The 23770-nt window shown below is 44.8% G+C and overlaps 1 protein-coding gene across 1 annotated transcript in view; it reads left to right on the top strand.

The window, feature by feature from the left end:
• The window catches only part of CES5A (carboxylesterase 5A), a 69095-nt gene that overhangs the window by 25477 nt on the left and 19848 nt on the right, over positions 1 to 23770 (top strand). The window contains exons 4-13 of the mRNA XM_049787401.1: positions 1871 to 2011; positions 7541 to 7657; positions 8612 to 8828; positions 9732 to 9870; positions 11388 to 11521; positions 13038 to 13191; positions 15161 to 15265; positions 17580 to 17684; positions 19044 to 19184; positions 22024 to 22092. Of these exons, the coding sequence (XP_049643358.1) occupies positions 1871 to 2011; positions 7541 to 7657; positions 8612 to 8828; positions 9732 to 9870; positions 11388 to 11521; positions 13038 to 13191; positions 15161 to 15265; positions 17580 to 17684; positions 19044 to 19184; positions 22024 to 22092 (1322 nt within the window). The remainder of the gene's footprint in view (positions 1 to 1870; positions 2012 to 7540; positions 7658 to 8611; positions 8829 to 9731; positions 9871 to 11387; positions 11522 to 13037; positions 13192 to 15160; positions 15266 to 17579; positions 17685 to 19043; positions 19185 to 22023; positions 22093 to 23770) is intronic.

Raw genomic sequence — 23770 nt, 5'->3', positions numbered from 1 at the left:
GTCTGGAACAATGACTGGAGTAGAATAATCTTGATGGGGGAAAGAATGTTCAGGTGAGACATATTTCACAAATCCAGCCTACTCTTCTTTAGTAAGGAGTGATAACTCCTACCAGTTTGGAGATTTCTTAAAGGCATTTATTCAGTTGCTTGCACACCACGTTCCAATCATCCCTTTTCTGCACTCTCACTTGAGCATAAGAGATCTCTGACATTCAACCTCTACTGTGGAGCTCTCCCTTTGATGGGAAAATTGTGGCTCTAATTTTCAGCATGCTCTGATGATGGTCCCAAGATGCAAAGCTATCTTCCACTTTCACATGCTGTGTAATTTTCTTCAAGGATTCTAAGACAATTAACGAAAACCAGTCCAAATTGCGTGCCTTCAGATGCTCATTGTCCCTATCTCTGGTTGTTGCCTATCTCAGAAGAGCCTCCTAGACTGGAATTCATTCCAGCCCACAAGAGAACATCTTCATCAAGGGGTGCTGTCACACTAGTGAATGAGTGATCCAGTTCAGGAACCACAGTGAAGGACAATAGACTAGGCTTGAGAACAAAGTATGAGTTGGGGAGGGTAGGAGGAAAGAAGAGTGGATTGCTGGGACTGTTGTGTGTAATGAGAGTTCAACATCTCTAGCATGGCCAGCCTCCCTGGGCAGTGTACAGGATCCCTGCAGAGTCAGGAGAGTCTCTTCCCCAGGACTCAGACCCCTCTTGTGAAAGGCTTCTCCCAGGATTTTAACTGTCTTGTGATTCCTGCCTCACTAGAACAAAGAGAGAGGGAACTTTTGTGACTAACCAGCAGAGAGCAGTAAGTCAAGTGGTCCACACATGTTTTAAGGGATTTCTGCCAGTAGGAAGAGAAACTGAATGGCCCAGAAATGTCCCTGCAGCTACACTTTAAATCAGTTTGGGCTGAGGTTATGGGAACAGGAAATGAGTCACGCCATCAACCTTCTGTGGCCCATTCTGCTGTAGGACAAGGTTTGGGTTTTGCAAATAGAACAAAAGAGGCATTACTGAAATATACAGAAGAGAAGAAAATGACCCTATCAACCGAGAACCAGATGTCTGCATGGAAAAGACAATATATTTGTGTGATCTTGAAATACAAGTAGTATTTTGTCAGGTAAAGAAGTCAACACTAAACTTTTAAGGAGAGAAAATAATTAGCAAAAACTGTATTCAGTGACCGGTGCAGTGAAGGGTCCAATGATGGATGCAATTCTGGGTGAAGTGGTGGGTGCTGTGATGGATGTGATGAAGGATGTAGTGATGGACTCAATGATGTATGTAGTGATGGATGCAATGATGGGTGTAATTATAGATGCAGTGAGGTTTCTGTGATGGGTGCAGTAAATGGGGACACTGGGATGAGATATAGCAAAATTTACAGTGATGGGAAGCAGCAGTGAAGCAATGGTGAAGTAAACAGCGGCATTCACCTAAAAGGCAGGAAGGAGCCTGTGGGAAAAGTTAAGAACTTCCGGTTGAAGTGTGTATATTAAATGATAGAAAGTGGTTTTGAAAAAAGAAGATCTCGGGGCCGGAGAGATAGCATGGAGGTAAGGCATTTGCCTTTCATGCAGAAGGTCATCGGTTCGAATCCCGGTGTCCCATATGGTTCCCCGTGCTTGCCAGGAGCAATTTCTGAGCATGGAGCCAGGAGTAACCCCTGAGCACAGCCAGGTGAGACCCAAAAACCAAAAAAAAAGAAAAAAAGAAAAAAGAAGATCTCAGAGTTCCACTCCAGGATCCCTGCAGGGTGAGCATTGCCTAGTAACTCAGTTCACTCACTAGATTCCACCCCTTTCCTCTGTCCTGCAGCTATTACCAACCCTAGATGAACTATTTAATGATACCTTCAGGCCTTCAAGGACCACAGAAACCTAGTGGTGAGCTTCTGGCACCCACGGAAAGTGGGAGTGATGAGCACATACAGGCTTGCACCAAGCCCGCTTTGAGATTTGCTCATGCCACATCAAAGAGAGCTTCAACAGAGCCCTCGAGTAGGACAGAGAGGGCCCATTAAGACCAGTGGCCTCCGGGTTCCCAGGCTGTTGGTCTGTGTAACAGGTGGCCTGGTTCCCAGAGGAGCTGCCCTGTGGGCACTCAGATGATGTGCTATTTCATAGCCCAGCAGTTGCAAATTTAATCCCTCCTTGACCTGCCTGTGGCTCTTCCTTTTTCACTCTCTGTTCCCGACAGCGTGGGCGTAGGGAGTAGGGTGCTTACCTTGCGTGCAGCTGAATCAGAGTCCATCCTTAGCTTTCAATATGTCTTCTAAGCCCATCAAGAGTGATCCCTTAGTTTGATCCTCTGGTGTCCTATATGGTCCCCCAAGCTAGGAGCGATAACCCCTGAGCGTCACCAGGTATGGCCCAAAAATCAAAAACCAAAAATAAAAGAGTGATCCTGAGTACAGAGCCAGGAGTAAATTCTGAGTTCCATGAGTGTGACCCCAAAACAAACAATAAAACAATCCTAAAATCCTAGAGGGTTAAAAAAAGAAAAAACAACATTTCAATTTTGGATAGTAGCTATCAAGCATTTCACCCAGGGTCTGATATCTAGAGGGCATACCATAAGTAATAGCTAGCATCATTGTTTCATGGCATTTTAGAGTCTCCCAAATGTAGGTCCTGAAAATTAGGGATCACCTGAAATCATCAGAGGACTTACCTGAAGGAAGAATAAATAGAGGTTTTATTTACCATTGGGAAATTATAGTTCCATTTTAGTTCTGATTTTCTAGAAACTATTGATTCAACTTGGTAATAGTCTCAGGTATATATAAAAAGTCTCAGATATATATAAAAGAATGCTCTTTAATTTCCCCCTTTTAACAAAGAGAAGAACACCTCGCCCCCTACTAAATGGTAGATAATTACTTTGAGTTCAGTCTGGGACTGAGTCCTATGCCATCATTTAAAGGGTTGTTTCTTTTTTAAAACTAACAGAAGGTTCTTCAAATAAATGAGTAGCTCCTCAGATTTTCTTCCCACCCACTGTGTGCTACACTGTGGGCTTGTATCTAGCTGCACAAGTTGGGGTGTAGTAACTGATTTCATGGGCGGGAGAGCAGAGGGAGTTGGTTCCACTTACTAAGGAAATCTCCCCATCCTATGCCATCTTGCTTGCTACCCAGCCCTCTGTACTATGCAGATGGGTAGAAATAGAATTTCAACATGGTGAGAACTTTGACTTTCTCAGAACCTGTGAATGCACCCTGGGCACTCAGCACTCAAGTCACACTGTGATTCCCCTTTGCTCTCAGGGCCCTGAAGTTTCCTGTACTCTACAGCTGCTCCAAGACAGATAGATCCTCAACCCCTGAGAGTGCTCTTTAAGATCAACAATCTTTCAGTGCAAGGACAGAGTCAGGGAAATAGGGCATTAAGACTGCCCTGTCCCATTGTTAAAATCCTAACCTGGATCCCTGGGGTTGTGGGGAGGGCAGTGTGGTCCTAATGTTTCCAGACTGCCTTGAGACCAGTGTGTTTGGTGCACCTCTGAAAAGGGGACTTGAGCACTGCCTATGACTTCCCCTTACCTGACTTTTCTCCTTTTGAATCCCAAGATCAACTGTGCAAAAGGAGCAGGTTCCCCTTTGTTCCTTCTCTGCTCTTGGGTTTGGTACTCTCGAAATCAGTGTTTCTCAACCTTGTATGGCCTCCTTCCATCTGATTTTATTGATGTAACCCCCCTATCTTACCAATTGCCCCCAGTCTCATACTCAGCCCCCAATTGATGTGACTGTGACTGGGATATCTTAGAATATTGTAGAGAACTTTAGGGAAGTTGTATGGCCCATGATGAGAAATTCTGGTCTACACTATATATATCAAGCTACTTTGACATCCTGGTTGTCAGGGAAACGGATTTTATGAGCTAGAAATGGAAAACAGACTGCTTTTATTCTATTCAAAACAGATAGTGGGTTGGGGTACATGTTACAGGTTTGATCCCAGGTACCATAAGGGGCCCCAACCATCTCCATATAGGACCCTGGAGCACCAAGTTAGAAGGAGGTCCTGAGCACCACTAGGTATGTCACTAGTGATTCCCGGCCCCCAAATGTCAAAACATTATAACATCACCACTGTATTAGCCTTATTAAGAATTTATTTATGGGGCCAGGCGGTGGCGCTAGAGGTAAGGTGTCTGCCTTGCCAGCGCTAGCCTAGGACGGACTGCGGTTCGATTCCCCCCCCCCCCCGTGTCCCATATGAGCATAGCCAGGAGTAACCCCTGAGCATCACCGGGTGTGGCCCAAAAACCCAAAAAAAATTATTTATAAGAATTTATTTTATCATAAACAACTTACCAAATTCTATTTAAAAGGGCCCGGAGAGATAGCACAGCGGTGTTTGCCTTGCAAGCAGCCGATCCAGGACCAGAGGTGGTTGGTTCGAATCCCGGTGTCCCATATGGTCCCCGTGCCTGCCAGGAGCTATTTCTGAGCAGACAGCCAGGAGTAACCCCTGAGCAACGCCGGGTGTGGCCCAAAATCCAAAAAAAAAAAAATTCTATTTAAAAAATAGCAAGAAATCAAGGGGCAAATTAGTAGTGGAAGTGATGAAACTAGAGGATTCAAGAGGAGTGGGGGACCTCAAGGAAACAGAAAAGCTAGGTAGCTCTATCTTCATCTATAAAACAGACTTTCAGGGAAGACATGTGTGTGCACAGCTGAAAGGTAGACAGGGGGGGACTAGAAAGCAGAGCATGGGTACATTCAGGAGAATATAGGGAAGTTTAGGAGTCATGGCAGTCGAACTGCACCTTAAAGTATAAGAACTGAAGAAGAAAGATGCTTAAATAGTGTGTGCATACACACATGTGCCTGTGCATATATGTGTGTGGTGTGATAGTATGTGATAGTCTGTGTGTGATTGTACCTGTGAAAGCACTGTGTACACTGCTGAACGTGTAGCTGTAGAGAACAACTTTTACCTCTGATTGAACAAAGGAGCAAAGACATAAAGCAGGAAGATCTTTCTGGAAGCAACTAGACAGGAATAGAAGGAAAGATAGTCCAGAAACCTCCAAGCTGTAGAAATAAGATGCCGCTAAAGATGTTATTGGGAGGAACCTGCAGACATGCTCTCAGAGCCACTCAGCTGCCTTAAATGGGACACTTTCCTGTCTCCCCACCCTGCTCTGTGCTTTTGTGCCTAGGCAAGCAGGTCTACAAAGCTCTGTCACACTTGGGACTCTGGAATTTATAATTCTAAAGTATCTGCATGATAATTGTATAGGATAAGGACAGTAAAACCCAGAGGAAAGAAATATTTCATTCAAGGATACATTTGATTTGGTGAGAAAACCATGATAAAACCCAGAAAGGTTCTCAAGGCCACGAGTAAGAGTCTGTACTACAGTGTGCCTACATAAAAAGGCAGGAGAACAAAACACATTGTGCTTGGCAGCCCTGAAAAGAATAATATGTGGGTGACTTTAGCAAGCAAGATGAAGTCCTACATTCAACTACTTCATGGGCCAGAGCTGCACGGGTTTTTTTTTTCTTTATCTCTAAAGGGCTCTTGGTGCTTAGACCTACTCAACGCAACCATGTTTATAAATGCCTATTAAAATATTTGTGCATGTAATTTTAAGCCTATATTTATAAACCCTCTAGGCAAGTTGAAAACATGTTAGAAATTGCTGCTTCGGCCCGGAGAGATAGCACAGCGGTGTTTGCCTTGCAAGCAGCCGATCCAGGACCAAAGGTGGTTGGTTCGAATCCCGGTGTCCCATATGGTCCCCCGTGCCTGCCAGGAGCTATTTCTGAGCACACAGCCAGGAGTAACCCCTGAGCACTGCCGGGTGTGACCCAAAAACCAAAAAAAAAAAAAAAAAAAAAAAAAGAAATTGCTGCTTCATCCATCTTTTACCTCCTGGAACTAGATGGGTAGTTGGAACAGTTGAGTTTTCAGTCAATGGCTTTCTCTTTCTTCCTTACCCCCAGTCCAGAGTTTTTAGCTCACGTCATCCACAGAGACTACTGGATGTTCTCTGCATTTTAGGAGCCATATGAGGAAAATTCAAGGTTAATTTGAACTGCATATGCTTTCTGCTGAATTCAGACCCAGATATTCACATGACTCTTTCCCTAATACCTGGCACTGTCAGTCGCATGTCAGAAATGAAACTGGCACTGGAGCAGGAGGGGTAAAGGAGATATTATTATTCACTAGAGGACTGAAAATGTGCAAAAATTTCTAGAACATTAAGCAAATTACACCCTGCAGCCCCTTGCCATCAGCTGGGAAGATATGCCCTGCTTGTTGCACTGAGTTCTATATTCAGCAGGTGCATAAAACCTGCTTGTGTTTCCTTTGTGCCTTTCAGGAGGTTTCATGTATTAGACTGCTATGTTTCAAATCTACTAACCTGGTCTGCCAGGTCCTGGGTAGGAGGATGCTTTTGCCAGCCCAGCCTCAAATAATTGGAAAGTCCCATCCTTGGCCATTCATCTGTCCCAAGTGAGGTTGCAACCCTATGGGGGGTCAGATGGAGGTGCTCTGGGTATTGGTCCAGATCATGCATGACTAGCTGCATCTCTGCATGGTTTCCTGAGGGAGGGAGCACTGCTGAGGACAGGCCCCTCAAGAAATATTATTATTATTATTTTGGTTTTTGGGCCATACCCAGTGACGCTATGTGCTCAGAAATTGCTCCTGGCTTGGGGTACCATATGGGACACTGGATTGAACCGCAGTCCGTCCTAGTTTAGCACATGCAAGGCAGATGCCCTATCTCTTGTGCCATAGCTCCAGCCCCTCCAGAACTACTTTTAGTAATATTAGTAATATTACCTGTCTGTGCCTTTCACCTCATCCCTTGCCAGGGTGTGGATCAGAATAGCAGCGACCTCATCCACAACCAGGATGAGTAGTAGATATACTATGTTGGGCCCACATTGTACCAATGCATTTTCTTGTTTATTTTTTTGGGCCAAACCCATGGGCCTACTTCTGATTCTGTGATTATAGATCACTCCTAATGGTGCCAGGGATGGAACCTTGGTCAGCAGTGTACAAGATAAAAGCTCTACCTGCTGTACTACGGCTCAAGCTGCAACATTGCACTTAAAAAAAAAAAAACCAAACAAACTGATTCCCCATGTGAAAATCATTGGTTTCTGTTTTGGCCTACTGCCTTAGCAAAATAAAAATTAAAAAAATTACATGCTTAATGGGGATGGGAAGATCACAGTCATCATCTGTCTCTCATCTCTCCTAAGCTACTTTATAGGTTGCTGTCCTGACACAGATCAGCAGTTGAACTTGAATTCTCTCACTTCCTAGATCCCAAATATTTTTTTCTCCTTCTGCTATCCTATGTGTCCAAAGTCTGTCTGTCCCCCCTTTGGAGTTAATCATCAGCTTCTCCTTATGTAAATCAGAACAGGAAAGTCTTGTTTGGCCAATTTTTCTCCAAAAAAAAAAATTGAGCTGGTGCCAGTGTCACCATTCCTTGTCTACATTTGCCTGCTGACCAGAAGTCCCGTCTAGCTCAGATCTGTGTCCTAGCAGCCCAGTGTGAACGCGGCATCTGGGGAGCCAGGCAGGCCGGCCAGATGATCAGGGGGAGCTGTCACCCAGACCTGACCCTCCTTTGGACTGTTTGGGTCCTTGCAGCTGCCACTGAGGGTGAGATACCAAGCCAGACTGGGCGGAGGGTCCTCTGGAGATGGGATAGGGGGGTTTTATTTTATCTGGGGAGTTTTGCATGGGTGGATATAAACCACATATACTTGAGGATCTCTGGGGGTCTACGGAGCCATATATTTGCCTTGGAGTCAATCTCTTTGAGCCGAGAGCACAGAAGGCATAGTCTCTGCATTGTTTTTGCTCCGCAGAGAGTGAAGGGATGCTGGAGAGTACCAGGGACCCGGGAAGTTGGGGAAGTGGGGTAAGGTAATCCTGTCGGTTGCATTGTTGACTGCCATGGTGTGTGTGTGTGTGTGTGGGGGGGAGACTTACAGTGTTGAAAGGACAATAGGTCGCTAACACACCAGAGTTCCTGCTCTCTGCCACTGAACCCCTCAAGGCACCTTATTTTGTGTAGAAACTGAAGGCTCATCCTCCGGGCTGGAAGGTGGAGGAGCTGATGGCAGGCAGCTTCCCTGCCATGGGGCTATCATTTCTGTGTTTGTGCTCATGGGCACGCCAAGCATAGGCCTCCCTCTCAATGCCACACTCCTGGGCTGTGGTTGCTGAGGAGGCCTTGAAATACGTAGAGCTTGAAATGCCGGTGTTCAGTTAGAAGTAGCTCCCAGGAAAAGAGGGAAAGCCAGTTGTCAAAGAAGAGATGCATGGAAGTGCCAGTAGTGAAAACCATCTGAGGGTGGAAGGCTAGGGTCGAGAATTGTGTGTGGCCCTGGGCAGAGTGCAAGAGCTTTTGTGAGGCCAGTGAACTGGGAGAATATGGGAGCCTGGTACCAGGATCCCTGGAGAAGGGAAGATGGTGCTTGAAGCCGGCTGGAAGAGTGGATGCGGATCCCTGGAGGAGAGGCCTCCAGATGGCTGCTGCTTGGGCAGAGGAAGAAAGTCTTCCAGGGGGCGCGTCCAGCTAGCGGCTTCTCATTGCTGCCTTTCTCACAGGTCCCTTTGAGCCAGGGGCTCTTAAGTCTCCGCTGAGAAACTCCAGCCTGGGATGGATCCGAGGCAAGCAGGTCACTGTGCTGGGCTCTACCACATTAGCCAACGTGTTCCTTGGAGTCCCCTTCGCCGCACCCCCAGTGGGTCTCCAACGATTTGCAAAACCCAGACCTGCGTTGGCCTGGAAGGATGTGCGAGACGCTAGGACCTACCCTAAGCTGTAAGCACGGCGGGTGCCCACCTGCTGGGTGCCCTGGGAGTGAGGTGGGGAGGGATGGCAGGGCTCGGTGGGCGTTCTTTCGCCCTTATATGCTCTGTGAACTGCTAGCTCGCTGGGGGATCTGAAGGACACTCAGGCCTCGGAATCCCTATTACCGACTTGCCCAATCTTAGCTCCAAAGGTGCTTTCATGGGTGAATTCAAAGCAGCTCTCCCTATCACACTGGGCAAGATCGGGGACCCTGCCCTCACTCTACCAAGTGGGGCTTCAGTTCCAGCAGTCAACCAGCCTAGGCTTTGTGTGCAGTGAATAGTTGAGGATAGTCAAAAGTTGCAAACGTTACACGGACGACCTCTTGTCCATGACTTGTAGAGCTTCCTGAGAAGCTTCTGGAAGTTTCTCTCTTTTGATTCCACGATAGCTTCAATAGTCCAGGAAGGTCCCTCCATTCCACAATAATCCAGGAAGGTTCCTAAATCATAGTATATGTATGATGGGAATAAGAAATGGCTGAGGCCTGGTAATATGCTTTATTAATTTTCTGAGGACTCACAAAAGGGAACTTCCTGTTGAAAGCCCTTGATCAGCAGCCTCATGTTTGCACTCTCAAATATGAGGAATTGTGGAGTCGGTGTGTCTTTATGTGAGTATCTAGATTATGGCTCATGGTTGTAGACCTGGGTAGGTTCTGGGGGTCAATGGCACAGTCACTCTACACAGTGTGGAGCCTGTCAGAGAGTTTTTTTTTCTTCCATTTGTGTTTCTCCTGGTACACAGCGCAGGTCAGACTTGGCAAGCATCAGCTCCCTTTGCCTCTTCTGCTCAGGTCCAGGCCAGATCATGTGAGATGGCCCTTCCCGAACAAGATGGCTGACAGCCGCTGACAGGATCTCTCCTTCTCAGGTGCTACCAGAACTCAGAATGGCTTGTCTCAGATGAGAAAATAGTCAAGATGCGTTACCCCAAATTGGAGGTGTCTGAGGATTGCTTGTACCTCAACATCTACACACCCGCACATGCTGACTCTGGCACCAAGTTCCCAGTGAGTTCTCCTGGGTGCTGGGAACTTAGTGGTGAAGAGGGTCCTGAGATAGGCCCGGGGCAGGGTGGTTGGATGTTGGAATCTGATCTAGTCTCCTATTGGGTCAGAGGACAATGTAATCACTGGACACATGAGTGACTTTTTTTGTTTATTGTTTTGGGGCCACATCCGGTGAAGCTCAGGGGTTACTCCTGGTTATGAGCTCAGATATCACCCCAGGCTTTGAGGGACCATATGGGACACTTGGGCTTCGAACCACAGTCCTTCCTGGCTTAGCCTTGTGCAAGGCAAATGCCCTACCACTGCGCCACACCTCTGGCTCACGAGTAATATTTTACAAACTCATTGCAATGGCAAATTCCTTTCATCTTTCCATTGGCCTCAGTATGTGGCAGTGACTTCACCATCCCGTTTTGATTTTGCTTCTGTTTGCCCTGCTGGATCTTTAATAGTCTGCAAACTTTTAGGAAAGATTTTGTTTCAAAGGATTCAGATCTTTAATTGCTTGAGAAAAAGAGACATTTTCTAAAAGGCCCCTTGCATTCTCTAATAATTTGACTTGTTATGAAACAGTTAAGGATTGCATCTAAGTCTTCAAAAGGTTCCATGTGAGTGACTGCAAAACTTGAGTTTCATCATGGACTTGCAGCCACAGGCTCCCCTCCCCTCATCCTCTTTCCCTCTTGCTATTGCAGCCGGAGGCTAACTGTATTATCACAGCAACACCTAATGAAATGCTTGGACTGAGCAGCCCTGTGCTCAGTGTTACCAGATTTATTCTAAGAGAAGCAGCACTGCGTGTGGAGCCCACATGTTTGGCTCCATGTTGAACAAAAAGTGGAACAGATTCTGCTGCTATCTTGTCCCCTCTTCTCTTTTCCTGACTTAGTGCTGTAGTCCTGATCTCACTTTAAAAAGAGAAAGGAAGACCTTTGTTAAAAGGCTTCGGAAGAGGATAAGATCATGCTGGTCACATTCTAGTCTCCTGGGCCCACCTTTCTCATCGAGTTTCAACACTTCTTTTTCCTTTTCATTCTCTCCTCTCTGTCCATAGGACCCTTAAGATCAGAACTAGTGCGAATAGCCTTGGCTAATACATGGCTGATCTTCTCTGTTTGGAGGTCTCAGTAATTTTTCATCACCGTTCCCATGCCCATAAAGGGGACCCACCTTGCTCTATGAACTTGAGCATATGAACTTGTTTGATCTCAGACCCACCTCTGAAGTGACATGTTTTCATTCTTCACATTTAACAGAGTAGAAAAACAAGGTTCAGATAAGTTAAGTGATTTGCCACTTAGTCTGAGTCCAAGCTGGAAATCAAACTCAGAGACTTGGGAACAGAGTCTAACAGCTCAATCTTGAACTTTCTTCTGAAGAGAAAAAACCCTGTAAAGCCACTGAGAGACGCTAGAGAACATTCTTTTCTACTTCTCTAAAGAAAAACAGTGGTGTTTGTGGGGGTCAGGGCTTGGGAGTGTCAGCAAGCTGATCTGCGGTCTCCTCTCCCATCTCAGGTCATGGTGTGGATTCCAGGCGGCTCTTTTGAGACAGGCTCGGCCTCCATCTTTGATGGCTCTGCCCTAGCTGTCTATGAAGATGTGCTGGTGGTGACAATTCAGTATCGTCTGGGCATATTTGGCTTTTTCAAGTGAGTGTCCCTGAGGGATGGGAAGCTGCAGGTGGCCACGGGGGCATTGAGGACAGCAGGAGACAGTGTGTGAATCTTCTGTGATTCTGAACCCCTCTGGCCCCAGAGTCCTATGAACTGTAACTTTCAATTACCAATTATAAAATCTTAGTTTTTAATGGAATTGTCATAAATTAAAGAATTATACATGTGTTAATGATTTAATTATAGGCATAAAATGTTCCAAAATACATCCCTCACCAGTGTCTTCTTCTCTCCACCAATGCTCCCAGTTTCCCTCTAATGCCCCATCTGCCTCACTGAGCTAGATGGATTTTTATGTAACTTTTCCATCATATTTCCTGTGATACTCCTGGGCTGACACTAAAATAAAATACTGACGTGTCACATGGCTGCATGCTGCCACATGGTCCAGGATGTATAGATCTAAAACAAATTTGGTGACTTAAAGTTTGATTAAATTAATTTCCCCTTTCTTTTTTCCTCTTAGGACTATAGTTTATAAAACTGAGAGGGTATCATGCATATGACTTTACCTCCTTTCCGCACCAAGTCCTGGTACAGAGTGACCACTTCCTCTTTTATTGTCATAGTAGTCCCTTCCCTGACCCATTCCTCCTACTCCCCACTTAATGGATTTACACACTAAAAATTTCTCATTTGAATCAAATACAGTAGGGTGTCCTGATTGACTGATGTCCCCCGACAGTATGGAGGGCTGCCTCTGCCCTATGATTTCATCTCTTCCAGCACCCAGACCTTCTGCCTGTGTCCAGCAGCTGGCAGGGCCTGGAGGCTTCATAAGGGAGGCCTTTCTGGATCCACCTGAAGGTGGAACTTGGGTTAGAGAAATAGTCTCTTTCCACAGCACTTCCAAACACAGAATACTGAGCAATGTATCCATAGTCCATCAGCACTGACCATATAAAAAACTGAATTAATTGTCAGCCTTGGGGGAATGGATTGAGACCCCAGAGGGACAGAGGAAGAAAAGCTGCAGGTTGTAGCTTATGTAGGAAAAGACTGTGGAAGCATCAGTCATCAGAATGTAGTGCTGCCAGCACATCTGAGCACTCATTTTGTTCTTCATGAGAGCCTCTGTGTTCAGTGAGGGCCAAGATTGTGCTCCTTACAAGACAAGTTCAAATAGCAGGAAGCTTATGTCCATAAAATGTGAAAAGATAGAAGCTCCCTGAAATTGCACCTAAGAGAGTGCATTTTTCAGGAGTATGTAGCTTCCATCTGCTTATCAGAGACCCATATCAAGCCTGGTGGGAGAACACAGTGGCTTATTTTGCTTAGGGTTGACCTGGATTTGATCCCTGACACCCTGATCTGCTGAGTCCACCAGAAGTGATTCCTGATCACTGAGCCAGGAATTAAACCTGATTTCTGCAAGTATGACCCCAAAACAAAAGAAAAAAATACAAAGAATGCTAGATCCAAGCCTAGAATGAACAGCAGACCTGGCTTCCCAGTGGCCACTAAGCCTGCTCCCTTTCCTACTTCTTCCCAGCACAGGGGACCAGCATGCTCCGGGGAACTGGGCCTTCCTAGACCAACTGGCCGCCCTCACCTGGGTCCAGGAGAACATTCACTTCTTTGGTGGTGACCCCCACTCCGTGACCCTCTTTGGCGAGTCTGCAGGAGCCATAAGTGTTTCCAGCCTGGTGAGTCCTTCCTCTGTGAACCTGGGATGTGTGTATGAGGGTGGAGCAGGGCATTATAAGATGAGCATGATGAATCTCTCCCATCTGTTTAGTTCTTCCATGTTGGACAAGCACTCTCAGGCATGCCTCCTTTTCCCAAGTCTCCCCTAGAGTTAGGGGCTCAGTTTCAATTCATGGATGAACATTTTCACTGGGAGAGGATACATTAGTATGGACTAATATGGATGATACTGCTCTTAGAGGTGCTGGAATCACCAATGTCGTTTCATTGAAGGAAATGTCTCTTCCATTTGTTAAATTGAAGCTCTAATTTATGATAATGAAGACCAGTCATGATATGTTTAATAAGAAACCTTATTAGATACATAAAATAACAGAGGAAACTTATAGACTTTTCATTTTCACTTGAAAGAGAAAGGTACAGGGGCTGGAGCAAGGGTACAGTGAGGAGGGATTTGCCTTGTACTTGGCTGATCAGGTTTGATCCCTGGAATCTTGTATGGTGTCTGAGCATCTCAAGGAGTAATTTTTGAGTGCAGAGCCATGAGTAACTCCTGAGTGCTGCCTGGTGTGTCCTAAAAAAAAAAAATAATAAAGGTACATCCCTTTGTTGCAATGGTTTGTAACAGGCCTATTCCTTTTCAGAGGTGGTGGTGTGCCTGATAGAAGGTGGTGGTGGTGGTGTGTTCCTTGGTTAAAACAGCCTCAGATTCATTGTGTGAACTCAAAAACTTGATGCATCCATGATTCCTGTCCATGCGGAACCCTCCTTTTCTTCTTTACCTTTCTTTTCTTTTTTTTTTTTTGTTTTTTTTTGGGGGGGTGTTTGGGCCACACCCGGCAGTGCTCAGGGGTTACTCCTGGCTGTCTGCTCAGAAATAGCTCCTGGCAGGCACAGGGGACCATATGGGACAACAGGATTTGAACCAACCACCTTAGGTCCTGGATCGGCCGCTTGCAAGGCAAAAGCTGCTGTGCTATCTCTCTGGGCCCTCTTCTTTACCTTTCACTCTTCTTGCATTCATACTTGCTTTGACAGTACTAATTTTCCAGAACATTCCAGTTGCTTTCACCAGAACATTTTTTCCTAAATAAAATTTTTCTTTTATTCCACACACACCTTTTTCATGGGGTCTCTTGATATTTCATTGATTATGTAATTACAACTGTGAGCATAACAAAGAATAATTTTGGAGGCCAATGGGAAGAGGGTGATAACTGAGGTGGCAAAGATGCTGGACCATGTACCCAACTGAGTACAGTACTATTAGTAGGGCTACACAACCCTGCCGTTTCCTGATGTCCAGATTATAGAAGTGGATTCACAAAGCTCCTGCTGGCCAGAACACCTATAAGCAGGCAAAGAATCTTCATGTCTTCAGAGTTACCTGATGATAATGACCAAAACTTTCTACCATGGCAATGACCACTTCTGGGTGCCTGTTCTGTGACCACACATGGTGCAAAATCTTCTGTGTTCTCACAGTAGGTCTGATTAGTGATCACTTGTGACTCTGTCTTATAGAATGTCATTTGCCTCAGATTCTCCAGCTAACACTCAAATACAGTATAGAGGACTCCAAAGTTCTGAGGGACCTAGAACTTGGACGGGTTCCATAACTTACTCAGGTCCTCACAGCTAGTCCTTGAGGCCCCCACATCACCTCTAACACACACGTACACACATCAGGATATATATCTTTTTTTCAAGGTCATAAATTTTAAGATATTTTTCTTGAGACATTTTATTTTGTTTGGTTTGGGGACTACATCCAGTCATGATAATGTTTTCTTCTGGCTTTGTGCTCTGAGGACCATATGGGGTGCCAGGAAACTGGGGTCAGTTACAAGGCAAGCACCTAATCTGTACTATCTCTCTCACCTGGGTGGTTTGAGTTAAAAAATGTGTGGGAGATGGCTGGGGAGTCTTGTGGCTAATTTTTCTGGGTCTCTTGTGCTCTCTTTGCAGATCTTGTCCCCATTGTCCAAGGGCTTATTCCACAAAGCCATCATGGAGAGTGGGGTGGCCATCATCCCTTACCTAAGGGCCTCTGCCAAGGAAAGGAACAATGATGTAAGTATATTGTACACTGTCTAACTGTCTCTCCTTAGTCAGAGAAGGCGCTGCATCCTCTTAACCAACTATGGCCAAAGGATTACAGCAACACCCACAGCTGTGCAGAGAGCTTCGTGCCATAGGAAATGTGCCAGGTACTCAATGCAGTAAGGCTAGTGCACGGTTATGTGTGTGCCTTTATGCTTGTGTCATATTTTTTTTGCTATTGTTGGTTTTAGAGCCATACCTGGTTATATTTGGGGCTTAATCCTGGTTCTGTGTTCAGGGTCACTCCTAGAGGGGCTCATGGGACCATTTGTGGTGGAGAGGATTGTAACAGGGTCAGTCATGGCAATTTAAGCACCTTACTGCTATACTATCTCACCAGAACTATTATTCTTTGCTTGTCCTCTGTAGAGTTCAGTCCTCTGTAGTAGCTATAATTCTTCTCCTGAACTTCCTCTCCTCAATTACTGGGAAGATTCTGAAGCAGCAGCTCAGTGGGAAGTCACACCGTGGCTGATTACTATTGTCTGTCAGGAGATTGTGAAATTGGAATGGGGAGGGGTGAAGCATGTGCCCAGATATTTGTCATCTATCATCTTGTCTTAACGCTCTACCGGAGAGTGAGGACCCAGAGTGCAAGGTCTGCCTTGTCTCCCGGTATAGTTCCTGCTGTGTGACAGGCGACTGTAAATGCGCCTGAGTGAATGAGTTAAAGCAGGTGCTGATGCTGTCACCGAATATCAGTTAATCATGGCACTATGGGCTAAATTTTCTTCAACAGCTTACCAAAAATAGCAACAAACCAGGAGAGCAGAAACAGAGTCACACTATGTGAAAACTCTTTCCCTCGTGACTCAGAAAGGATTGAGTTGGTACCCAGATACCTGAAAGCCACTTATAGTTTATATTGACACTCTATCTCATTCACTGCACACAGAATAAGGGCTGCCTGCCATTTTTGTCAGCTCTCTGTGAGGTCCTGCAGGGTTCTAAGTGAAGAAACTACTCTCTGCATCTACCTGAAAAGGCACAAACCACCCACAGTTCATGGATCATGTGGAAGATGAACCCTGGTACCTTTTACTTTATGCTTTGGACAGTCCTATGTTTTCCAGGAAGAAGGCCTGCAGCTGTCATTGGTTGTTCAGAGCATTTGTGACTTCTAGAGAAGTATCAGGACCATCACTTTCTTGGGGTGGGCTATTCCCAAGTGGTGTTTGGGAGACTCAGAGTCCCCACCAGCAATTTGTTGTCAACTGGGCCTGTGGTTGATTGTGAAGGTTTGAGATTGTGGTGCTGTTCAGACCCTGTGAGGCTGGGGACTACTGAGCCTGCTCTGGTGTTGCTTAGAGGCCTTTAGAGCTACACCTGCTGGTGCTCAGGGGAACATGTGGTGCAGGAATTGAACCTGGCTGGGTCTGGCACCTGCTGAGCAACTATTCTATCTCCTGACCTCAGAACCATTACTTTCAAGGGCAAGTACACATGTGGGGAAATGGGTGAAAAACATGGCACTTCCTAGGGTAACAGAAGGGGCTCATGAGGACTTTAGTGACCCAAACGAACATCCGGATAAAGGTGGAAAATGGTGGCAAGAGTAAAAAACATGTTCAGGGCATTCTTGGCCAGGAGGTAGAGGGGAGATTTAAAGAGAACTGACAACAGGATATTTGCCTAGCATGTGGCCAACCTTGTTTTGATCTCCAGAATCTCATACAGTCCCCTGAGTCATTCAGGAGTGATTTCTGAGCACAGAACTAGGAGAAATGCCTAAGCGCCACAAGGTATGGCCCTCAAACAAACAAACAAACAACAAATAAGAGTAAGCCCTGAGCATCATTGAGTCTAGCCCTAAAAAAAGGCTAAATAAAAAATTTTTTTAAATGAGAGAACTGATGAGACAGACTCAGAGATAAGCCTCTGTTGACCCTAAGCAGCTTGTGATGCCACACTTGGGGTGGCAACTTCATTGAGTATCTCAGAGTTTGGGGTTCGGGACTCTGGGGGGGAGCCTAGACAACGGTGCCAACACCTCCATATTATCTTTTTTGGGACTAGGAATCTGAATTTCTGCCATGTCATGAACTGACAAACCATTTTCCCCTGTTTAACAATGGCTGAAGATAGGTGGCAAGAGTAATGGCCAGAGAATGTGGCCCGTCAAGTGTCAATCTCACTCAATAAAATCAATACCATTATAAGTACAAGGTGGTGGGGTGTGGGGACTTCATGCAGGAAGGCCTACACTACAGCTGGATTGATGACTCTTTCCAACTTGGTTTTCTGGAGGCTTTCCTGATCTGACTTGCTCCTTCTCTGAAAACAGTTGGCAGCAATTGCGGGAATCTGTGATTGCAAGGCATCCGACTCCGTGGCTCTGCTTCAGTGCCTGAGGACAAAATCTTCCCAGGAGTTGCTAAACATCAGCAAGGTGAAGACGGGAGAAAGAATTTGAGGGAAGGGTTGCTTTTTGAGTGGTGTGAAAGAAACATTCTGCCTCTCTCATCCCTCCTGATTTAAGATCCAGAAAGATGGTGGCTGGGGATGCATAGTAATGGTTAACATAAACATAAAAACAAAACCCCAAACAAAAAAATCTACTGTGTAGAAGATCAAACTAAATTAAAAGGCTGTCACTAGAATCACTGAGAGCCCCTCATTGAGAGGACCCTCACCTGTTTCACATGATACCAGGATCTCAAGTCACACCAAAAGCTAGAAGTTCTGTCTGAAAGCTGTTGTGGCCCAGAACATTCTCTCTCTCTCTCTCTCTCTCTCTCTCTCTCTCTCTCTCTCTCTCTCTCTCTCTCTCTCTCTCTCTCTCTCTCTCTCTCTTCAATTTAAAGCAATATCTGCTCCCTTTGAACCAGGGAGATGCTTTGCAAGTATTTAGGTTGGGTTGAGATGACTGCCGACAAAACTTAATCCCAGGCTGACTCCAACCAAATGAGTTTTTATGTGGTTTCCCATCCTGCAAGCCTTTGACAGTGTTGACAGAGTGGCCTTGTTATCTGTCAGATTACAGCATTTGATCAATAGTTGTTTGGCCAGAATTCAGCATCTGCTGTGGATCATGCTAGAATGTGGAGGAATGGTAACAACTGGTCCTTGCCCCATGGCAGCCTGACAGCTTTTCTGTGCTCATTTTTTAATCCCCACTTCCAGAGTCCCAAGGAATATCCAGCAAAATCTACAGTATACCCTGAATCTGTGAGAGGGACAGCTCAGGAAGATGATCTTCCCTTGATCTCTCAACCTGGCCACTCTCTCTGTTCCTCACTCTTCCTGGACCATTTGCCCATACTTAACCATATGTCAAAATCACCTGAGGAAATTTATGAAAATAAGTCAGTTGAGCTGCACTTTAGAATTTTGTAGACCTAAGTGGGGTCAGAGAATTTTCCTTTCTAATAAGATGCCTGGTGACATTGTTTCTGCTGCCTCTTGTCTTAGCTTGAGATACTATTTTTATCTCAGCTTGGGTACTATCTTTATTTTAGGAAGATTATTATTTTTATTATTAATACCTTATTTTACCTATTATACTTATTATTATTGTACTTAATTAGCAGGTTATAGTAGCATGGCAAGAAAAAGTTAAAGATTTTTGCCCAAACAAGTGGTAAGATTCACCCAGTTTGGACAAATCAATAGGGGCCTACTTTCCTTTTTGTCCTGCATTTTGGTCACTGCTAGAGAGGGTTGGCTCAACATGGCAAGAGCCTGAGCACAGACTTGGTGAGTACACACAGTGGTTGATTCCTCTCTCTTTCTTCTTCCTTATTTTCAGGAAAGCAAGTCTTTTGTTCGCGTGATTGATGGTTTCTTCATTACTGATGAGCCTCTAGACCTATTGACTCAGAGCACATTTCATCCAGTTCCTTCCATCATTGGAGTTAATAACCACGAATGTGGCTACCTCCTGCCCTTGGTAAGCATTTCAACTGTGCTTCTTGTTGCTCCGTCAACAATGAAATGACTTTGCCTCCACAGCTGGGCATTTTCATCAATGGCTCCAAGTCTCCTGCAGACAGGAGCCTGTTTCACAGTAATCACTTCTCCTCTCTCTGATAGAGGACAATTGAGGAAAAGGTGGCCATTAAAGTCCCTTGTAGAGATTTACTGCAAAAAAACTTCACAGCCTTTATTTTTTTAAATAACTGTAGGAGGGGATTTTCATTTATCTATTTATCTATATGATATATATTCATAACATTTAATATATTCATTTTATATAAAATATATAACTTGTATATAATTTATTCATTTTATATAACATATGTATTTTAATACATTATTTAATACATGACAATATATTATTTATAATTATTGTAATATACCAATTTAATATATGATAATATATTCATTTTATCTGAGTTTCAGACACCCAAATTATTATTATTTTGTTTGTTTTGTTCGGGGGGTCATACCCAGTGGCACTCAGGGGTTACTCCTGACTCTGCACTCAGAAATTAATCCCGGCAAGCTCCAGGCTTGGGAGTGGGGGGTGTCATATCGAATGCAGGGGATCAAACCCAAGTTAACCGCATGCAAGACAAATGTCTACCTCTGTGCTATTGCTCTGGCCCACAAATGGTTATTTTAAAAGAGTAGTTACTGGGGCTGGGCGGTGGCGCTGGAGGTAAGGTGCCTGCCTTGCCTGCGCTAGCCTAGGACGGACCGCGGTTCGATCCCCCGGCGTCCCATATGGTCCCCCAAGAAGCCAGGAGCAACTTCTGAGCGCATAGCCAGGAGTAACCCCTGAGCGTCACAGGGTGTGGCCCAAAAACCAAAAAAAAAAAAAAAAAAGAGTAGTTACTGTTTCACAGATAAAATTCAACTGTTTGAGAGAGTTTCAGGAAAATATTATGTTCTGCCTCAATTCAGGCACTTGACTTCCAAGAAAACCCTTATAAGTTGTGCAACTTGCAAAAGTATTTAATCATGTTGTTGCCAGAGAGTGCAAAGGAGGACCAGAGAACAGTAGGTAAACACAACAGAGAGAGCTCATTCTTGATGGGTTGAGTTTCCAGGAGGCTTCAGAACTGATAAAATCTGCATGAGCTTCTGCATGACATAGACATTAAAAGACCTGCCAGCTCTTTTAGGGCAGCCATCAAGCTGCCCCCTGAGAACCACTTGATCATCAAGGTATGGAAGCTGGTTCCTACTAACTGAATTCTGGGAGAAAAGTGGTTTTCAGATTGAGGTAGGATGTGGTCTTATCAGAAAATATGTTAGTCTCAGGGTCAGATAGATAGCATTAAAGGTTGAAAACATGTTTTGCAAATTGGAGAGCTGGGTTCAATCCCTGGCACTGCATGGTCCCCTGAGCACCACCAGGAACACTACCAAGCATAGAGCTAGGAATTACCCCTGAGTATTGCCAGCTCTTGGCCCCAAAACAAAACAAGTCAATCCCATTCTCCACCCTAATTTAGGCTTTTTGTCTTTGTGCCACAGAAAAGAATTTCTGGAGAAGATAGTGAAGTAAAATTGTTTCATTTGGGAGATGGGAGAGAAGAGAGAGAGTAGAGGATATCTATCTATCTATCTATCTATCTATCTATCTATCTATCTATCTATCTATCTATCTATCTATCTATCTATCTATCTATCTATCTATCTACAGAAAAGGTATTCCAGAATGACTCTCCCATATTACTCTGAAAAATTAAGCTCAGTATATTAATTTCCCCCTTAAAATGATCAAGAAGAGGATTTTTAACTTGTGTGCTTCTGACAGTGACCTCAACCACTGTGACCAAACCTTAGTACTTTGAGTCTCTCTTGGGCAAAGCCAGTTCTTCATCCTGAGTAGGTAGTAGGATGACTCCTTTTTCAAATCTATCTGATTACCTGCCTTAGTCTCATCCATTCAACCTATATGAACTCCTCATTTACTATATATTCACTACGTACTCTATGCTCGACCAAAACTCTAGCAATGACAGTGAATAGCCACAAATCTCTAGTCTCTTGCACCCATCACCAGGGGTAGAAACAGTGAAGTTGAAAAACTGATTTCTTCGAGCTCCCATATGATCCAGCTATACCACTCCTAGGAATATACCCTAGGAACACAAAAATACAATACAAAAATCCCTTCCTTACACCTATATTCATTGCAGCACTATTTACCATAGCAAGACTCTGGAAACAGCCAAGATGCCTTTCAACAAATGAATGGCTAAAGGAACTGTGGTACATATACACAATGGAATATTATGCAGCTGTTAGGAGAGATGAAGTCATGAAATTTTCCTATACATGGATGTACATGGAATCTATTATGATGAGTGAAATAAGCCAGAGAGAGAGAGAAAGATGCAGAATGGTCTCACTCATCTATGGTTTTTAAGAAAAATGAAAGACATTCTTGCAATAATAATTTTCAGATACAAAAGAGAGGAGGGCTGGAAGTTCCAGCTCACCTCATGAAGCTCACCACAAAGAGGGGTGAGTTTAGTTAGAGAAATAACTACATTGTGAACTATCTTAACAATGAGAATGTGTGAGGGAAATAGAAAGCCTGTCTAGAGTACAGGCAGGGGTTGGGCGGGGAGAAGGGAGATTTCTTAGAGTACTAAGGGCCAAGAGGGGCTTTAATGTGAGTTAGGGAGCTGGAAAGAGAAGGCTGCCCTAGAGACTGAAAGGGTTTCCACCTCCAACTGACCCTCTAAAAGGGAGCAGCTAGCCTCCTTTCTGATGGCCCCGATGTGCTCTCACACACATATGCTCACACAAAAATAACTCACTTCTCTTCACAGAAAGAGTTTCCTGAAGTCTTCCAGGGCATCAACAAGTCCTATGCTTTGATGCTGGTGCACAAAACTTTGGTAAGTGAGCTTAGCAATAGCTCTCTTAAGATCTGGTCACTTAAACCTCAGGGTAGGGGCTGGGAGTACAAGTTCTCACTTATTTGCTCCTTCCTTGTTAGTCAGTGTAGTTCTGCCATCCAATATATACCACCCTAAATTATAAAGACCTTTGAAAATTACTGGGACCAGAGCAATAATACAGCAGATAGAGTATTTGCCTTGTTTGTAGTCAACCTACATTTGATCCCCAGCATCCCATGTGGTCTTGCAAGCTCACCAGGAGTGATTCCTGAGCACAAAGTCAAGAGTAAGCCTTGAGCACTGCTGGGTATGACCCCTAAATCAAAACTGAAATTAAAATAAAATAAATTTAAAATAACACACAGCAGTCAAACCTGACTTAGCTGATATGCGACCACTAGTTGTTATTGTTGTCCCATGTTCTTTTTCTTTGTTTATCCCACTACCCAGAGGTTTCTCTGCATGCATATTAACGTGGGTGCTGATGGCAGCTCTACCACCTGTGCCTTCCTGAACCCTTCTTATATAATATGCATCATAAGTCCTATGTTATCTACCCTGAAATATTGTGAATTGTGAGACATGTTCAGGAAAGGGGCCTGGATTTTGCACATCCTTGTCAGGACCCTTGTCAGGTCCTAATATGGGGGTCACATCCCAGTCATTTATGCTATAGTCCTTTGCACAGATCAATCCAAGATCTATGGTTTATAACTACTGGCCTTCAAACTTGTGCTGGTGCACAGATGTAAAAAGATTGATAACCACCATGAAGCATGACAATGGAGACAGATTCCCTTCAGTTCTGCTTGCCTGGATACTTTGCGCCTAGTTTGTTCCATGCATTCATTGAACAAACATTAGGAATCCCCATGTCTGACCTTTCCCTGGGCTCTCAGGTGCATTCAGAGGATACCTTCTCTGCACTCAAGGAACCTGTATGCTGTTGGGTAGCAATCCTGACATGCTCTGTAGGCAACAGGAATCAGAGCAGCTGGCTCCTTAGGGAGTGGAGTTTTGTGATGAATTAGGCTTTTCTGATGCTAGAGGAGCAGAGGTAGGTGGTTTAAGAAACCTAGAGGAGAAATTCTGAGTGTAGGGTTTGGGGGACTAGGGTGACCTGCTAACATGTGTGGCTATAACACAAAGGCTGGGAGTGTGGAGGGGGTATGCACTGCCCTGAGACACCACAAGAAGAATGCAAAGTCTACCTGGAAAGGGCCTGGAAAGAGAAGAGGAACTGGATTCCATTCCCACTGGAGAAAGGGGCATATCAAGGAAAAGACTGCAAAATAGGGCACTCTGCAGACAGGGGCTCCCCCAGGCTTTACAGCTGAGTGGGGAGTTTGCGAATCTCAGTCTTGCCCTGGCAGCTACAATGTGAGAGCTTTTCAAATAGAAGCAGGTAGTGAATATTGAATGGCTTAAGTTGGTGAGAGATTGTTGCATAAAATAATTAACGATGGGGCTGGATGGCGATGGATGGCGATGGATTCCTTTCTGCCACCCCAGGCCACATGGCTCTGCAACTCCATCCAGCCGGCCGGGTCCCAGGCCCAGGTGAAATCACTCACTCACACGCAGGCTTCAGGAAGAATCATCTTTATTCATGCCCTAGCCACCACAGGTGTGTGGCCTATGTCAACCTTTCAAGCACAGCATTATTTTGCTAGCC

Source organism: Suncus etruscus, chromosome 14, assembly GCF_024139225.1.
Source record: "Suncus etruscus isolate mSunEtr1 chromosome 14, mSunEtr1.pri.cur, whole genome shotgun sequence".
Lineage (NCBI taxonomy): Eukaryota > Metazoa > Chordata > Mammalia > Eulipotyphla > Soricidae > Suncus > Suncus etruscus.
Note: the sequence above shows the minus strand (reverse complement) of the source record. Positions and strands in the feature narration are given on the sequence as shown.